Source organism: Myotis davidii, unplaced genomic scaffold (assembly GCF_000327345.1).
Source record: "Myotis davidii unplaced genomic scaffold, ASM32734v1 scaffold540, whole genome shotgun sequence".
NCBI lineage: Eukaryota > Metazoa > Chordata > Mammalia > Chiroptera > Vespertilionidae > Myotis > Myotis davidii.
The window spans coordinates 283,252-288,685 of NW_006292916.1; the positions used below are offsets into that span (position 1 = coordinate 283,252).

Genomic DNA, 5,434 nt, shown 5'->3' on the forward strand with positions numbered 1-5,434 from the left:
GTCTCAAGCTAATGTCTCTCTCTTTGCTCTCTTTGTGAGAGAACAGTGATAGAATCTCTTGGAAGCAAAGAGGCTTTAGAGATCATTCAAGCTCACCAGTTTGAAGATTCGTTTTTAGGCAGTTGAACCCTTTCTCTCAACAAATCTTATACATAAGTCCAAGATATAAACATAAAATAGGAGCCAGTCTGACCACAATAGTGGTGGGGAGCAGACCTGCCCCTTTGGTCTCCTGTCCTGCCCCAGTCCCTGTGCATCCCTGCTTGTCCGGCCCTCCCTCTGAGACAGGAAAGCACTGACACCGCTCACCACCTGTCTAGCTAGTCAGCCTCTGCTTGGGCGTCTCCTGTTCCCAGACAGGCATCACCCATGAGGCCAGCCCCAGCTCGTTTTCAAAGTATCTGCATTGAGGAGAGGCTGGCATCAGACTCTTTGGAGTTGGGGTGATGGGCCCCAGGAGGCAGTGGGCCTCAGACCTGTCAGAAGAGGTGATGACTCCACAGCTTGTTGAACTGTGTCTGCTCATTATGTGTATTAGCCTGCCAGGGCTGCCAAAACAAATGCCAGAGGCTGGGAGGCTTAGATAATAGAAGTTTATTTCCTCACAGTTCTGGAGGCTGAAAGTCTGAGATCAAAGTGTCAGTAGGGTTGGTTTCCTCTGAGGCCTCTCTGCATGGCTTGTAGACTGCCGTCTTCTCCCTGTGTCCTCACATGGTCTTCCCTCTGTGCCTGTCTGTGTCCTGATCTCCTTTTCTTATAAGGACACCAGCCATATTAGTGTGAGCCCTAATGACCTCATTTTAACTTAATTACCTCTTTAAAGATGTATATCCAAATAAGGTCACACTGTACTGGGGGCTAGGACTTCAACATACAATTTTGGGAGGATGCAGTTCAGTCCATACTAGTGTGTTTCTGAGGAGGTGCTCAGATCTCAGGAACTGGAGGCCAGCAGAGGTCAGGATCTGAAACCTGGATTTGAGACCCAGTTGCAAGTGACCAGCGGTTTGCCTGGTCCTGCTCTAGCCCTCACCCCTTCACTGCCTGGCCAGGTGTACTCATCCTTCAGTCTTCTCCTCCTCCTCTATCTCCAATTACTCATCTGCCTGAGGCCATACAGCTCCTTATTTATACCTTCATACAGTGGTGAACATGTGAATTTTGTTTTCCTCCTGTTGAGCATGTCAACACCTATCCAGTGATGCAGTCTAGTACATGTTGAAAGAAAGAGAATGTGGGAGCAGTAGAGCCATATAGGGCCAAGCCTCTGTGGATGGCCAGTGGTCACCAACTGGTGACTGAGGGCCAAAAAGCATGGTATGGATTCCAACTTCATGTTCTGGGCCGAGGCCAGAGAGCCAGACCAGATGGGAAAGAATGAGGAGGAACATCCACATGCGCAGAGTGGCGCCTGGGGCCAGTGTCAGCCAAAGGGAAGCAGTGGGGAACGGAATCCAGCCCGGAGAGCAGACTGGGTATCTGGGATCCAGAGACATTCATGGCGGTGTTGGTGAGGCGCAGGAATGGGGGGAGGAAGGAAGTGCTGGCCCAGTCACTTACTTAGGCAGTGCAGTGTACATGGATTTCTGCCTGTTTCCTTATAAGTAAAATGAGGATATTCTCTATCATTCAAAATATTTTTTGAGGAATGAGTGATCATTTTACAACACACAGTGGCTGCCACTTTTGTGGGTGGGAGGCTGGTGTGGGTGCAGGTGATCAGGGGCCCCTGGAGACACCAGGGGAGCTCGATAGCAGGTGCGAGGCAGGTTGTCCTCTGTCCCGTGTGTGTGGGTGTGTCAGTTGGCTCACACAGTGGGGAGGCCGAGAAGTCCAAGGTCTTCTGTCAGCAAGCTGGAGTGAGTTAGGAAGGTGGGGGCCCGGGAGAGAAGAGGCGTGATCCCAGTCCGACTCCGAAGGCCTGAGAAGCAGAAGAGCTGATGTTTCAGTCTGACTCTGAAGCAGCCGTGGGCAAACTATGGCCCATTTGAAATGAATAAAGCTAAAAAAAAAAAAAAGACCCTTTTACGTAATGATGTTTACTTTGAATTTATATTAGTTCACACAAACACTCCATCCACTTTTGTTCCGGCCCTCCGGTCCAGTTTAAGAACCCATTGTGGCCCTCGAGTCAAAAAGTTTGCCCACCCCTGCTCTGAAGCCATGAACAGCCGATAGCCCAGTTCAAAGGCAGTTGGGCAGGAGCCTACTTTGGTTTTCCATGAAAACAAAAATACTCAGACTTACTGGAAACTCTGTGGGTTCATAAATAATTTAGAATTTTATCATATCAACGTGGACAAGAATGCTACAGCACATTATTTACAGTCTTGTTCATATCTGTAGCTCTCAGAGCTTAATTTGAAAGCTGTAGAAGGTTGGACTGAAGAAAGGATGGTAGATGCTAGGCATCTTTTCTCCTTGCTACCTGGATATAAAGAGTGAGATCCTGGAAGGACTGTATCAGGCAGAAGTAAACTGACCACTGGATTTATACTATGAAGTTAGACATTTTAATTTCTCAAAAGATCTAGAATTGCATCTTTTTCTAAAAGTGCCAAGTGCAACGAGGAACCTGTCCTGGAAAAGAGGAACTCCTGTGTACCGTCTCAGGGGTCCTTCAACTCCAGCTGATCCATGTGTGAGGTGGGGGGATTTCCTCCTGACTTCCCTGAGGGATGTGATCATTGGAAACACTCTCCATGGAGCATGTGATTGAATCCTTTTGTTATTTGGGTGAGAACCGAGGCTGGCAGTGGAGTTGCTGCGTTGCCTGGACAGCTCTAGCTACTGCCTGGCAGGGTGCTATTCCCAAAGACAAGCATACAGAGGCCTCAGGTCCAGGGACTTGGTGTCAGACCTAAAGGAGGCGTATTAAAGAATTTGAAATGACCCCCAGAAGGTCTCAAGGAGAAGAGCAGTTTTTTTTTACAGTCTCATCTGTCTGTCTATCCACCCATAATTCAGTGCAGTTCTGAATGTAGGTGCCTCAGATCTCCCATATTCTTAATGGAGGAGACTTGTTTTTATTTCCCTGAGACCTAGAGATTACTATAGGAAGAATGCAGACATCAATGAGGTGAAAAAGAAGAGATTCACGGCTGGTGTCTCTCCTTCCTCATTAGGGGTACTGAGTGAATGAATCACAGAAATGGGGGAGAGCACATGATAACCAGCATGGCTAGCCACAAAGGAGGACTTGCAAGTTGGGCAGATTGGGGTCTTTGCTTCTGAATCCAACTCAGTACACATTTGAGGATGCAGTTTAGCCTAGACGTGTCCTTTCAGCATCCTTAGCAGCTGGTTCCTTCTGTCTCCTAAAAACAGAGGCCTTGAGCATCCCTACGAGCCTTTCCTTGTATGGGGCAACTGGGATCCTATCTTTGGGTTGGTGCAGTTTGCCCTTCTTTACTGAACAGCATTATAACTGAATTTGGAATGTCCTAGTTACTGTAAATGGTCTTAACTTCCCTAAGAACCTCAGAAAGATGCCAACAATGTATCCTTCCTCCTTTCTAGTAAATGGCCTTAATCATCTTGGTACCCCCACCCCCATGTGGTTGAGCTGCAAGGACAGCTCTGTTTCGCAGGACCTTTTCACAAGTTCTCCCAGTGATCACTGATCCCGAGAGCTCTCAGACCTCAAGTGCTGACAGACCAGAGAATTAGGCAGTTTTGGAACTGGTGTTTTGTCCCTGTATAGTTCTATTAATGCCCAATTATCATTGTGGGCAGAACAACTCAATTGTGTGCTTATATCCTAGAAGCTTTCGTTTGTTTAAAACTTTTATTTCTGTGCTTTTATAGCCAAAAAACAAAATGTAGAACTCAGAGAAGGCTTCCTTTATTAAAGAAATTGCCTGCCAGCCACATTTGACCACAACCCTATTGAAAGGAAGGAGCCATACTAGGACAGGGAGGTTTGCCACAAAAGACAGTGACAACTGCAGAACAGGGTTCCATGCAGGCTGCACCACCCTCACAACCCTAAGGAACACTACTCACCCTCCGTCCAGAGGCTTGTGTTTAGGGCTACTCAGTTCTCCAAAAATGGCCAGGCGATTTGGAACCTTGAATGACTCTTGGGGGTGGCTGAATTGACTTGGGTTTTCCCACTACATAGATGCCCCAAACAGCTCACCTGTCCTCATTCAGCGGCTCCTGGACACTATATTTTATCTTCTTTCTAACCTCGTTAAAATCAACCATATTGCTAGTAATTTTTTTTTTTTTTTTAGATAACCAAATCCTATGCCCCTCTCAGTCAGGTTCAGTTAAACCATCTGTTATGGGATATAATTCCAAATACAGCGTGTGTGCTCTGTTACTGGGAGTCAGCCTTAGGGGCAGTCAAACAATCCAGAAGGCTTTCACTCTAAGTCTATACTCAGGAAAGTGTGTACTGTGTACTTTACATATTCTCCCCAATAGTAGTCAGGAAAAAATGCAGCAGGTTTTACTATAGATTTTCAGGTAATGTTGGGGCTGGTGAGAGGGTTTAAATGCTGTGCCATTAAACATGGGCTTTTTATCTTTAGGTTGCATCTGATGCCAGAAGGCAAACACAACCTCCACTTACGTTTTGCAAATGAATTCAACAAGTTAGTAGAAGACTTCTTACAATGAAAGTGTCCCGGAGAATCTGTGAGCTGGGCTGCCTGGGTTTCAGCTGCTGCTGCCTCTACAACCCACCCCATGGCACACCTCCCTGCACCTGCCCTCCAGCTTCCAGCTCCTCCTTCCACTACTTCTTAACATCAGGTTGTGAATTTCTGCCATTGTCTTAAAATAAATTCCTGTCATGATTTACTTTATTTGCGAATAAATCTTAGATGAGCATTTGTAGTGCTCCTGACTGCTATTTTAGGGCACCTTGAACTCATGCTGTACTTTTTATCTGAGAAGTACAAGGGGTCACCAGTCCTTTTAGTTGTATTATCACTTTGTATAAAGGAAGTACATAGAAGAAAGTCCTTGTCAAAGGTCCTGGGTTGTTCTAACTCCAACAAAGGGAAGAAAGCCTGCTTTATCCTCAAATCCCCATTCACTCCCTTACCTTTGCTGGATTCCTTTACTTTAATACTTTGAACTGGTGCAGATGGAAAAATATTTTTTTATCTCTTTATTAAAAGAACTATTACTTAAAACATTACAATACAAATTCTATTTTGTTAAAATTACTAAACCCCAAAACAGTCAAGAATGTAGTGAAAAAAATAAAAATAAAGAAACCACAAGATTTTGGACACATGCGTTTTAATTAGTATAGTATATACCTTAATTTTTAGAGGAGTGCCACATTAGTATATCAACAGTGCGAATTTCTGACAGAGGCAAAACTGAGCACCATAGATACAAATAGAAAGACCATGCTTCATTGAGGACAACAGAAATTCACTGACGTGGCACGGTGTCTCTGACAAGTTCTTAAGCC

General features: G+C 45.4%; 2 protein-coding genes across 2 annotated transcripts in view; one reads left to right on the forward strand and one right to left on the reverse strand.

Moving 5' to 3' along the window:
• Positions 1–4,839, forward strand: part of BPHL (biphenyl hydrolase-like (serine hydrolase)) — a gene marked incomplete at its 5' end in the record, with an annotated part of 42,602 nt that extends 37,763 nt beyond the window's left edge. Inside the window, one exon of the mRNA XM_006766415.2 lies at positions 4,539–4,839. Coding sequence (XP_006766478.2) covers positions 4,539–4,626 — 88 coding nt within the window. The remainder of the gene's footprint in view (positions 1–4,538) is intronic.
• A 400-nt stretch (positions 4,840–5,239) lies between these two features.
• The window catches only part of LOC102767782 (tubulin beta-2B chain-like), a 63,300-nt gene continuing 63,105 nt past the window's right edge, over positions 5,240–5,434 (reverse strand). The window contains 1 exon segment of the mRNA XM_015565709.1: positions 5,240–5,426. The gene's annotated coding sequence lies outside the window, so the exon portion shown is untranslated.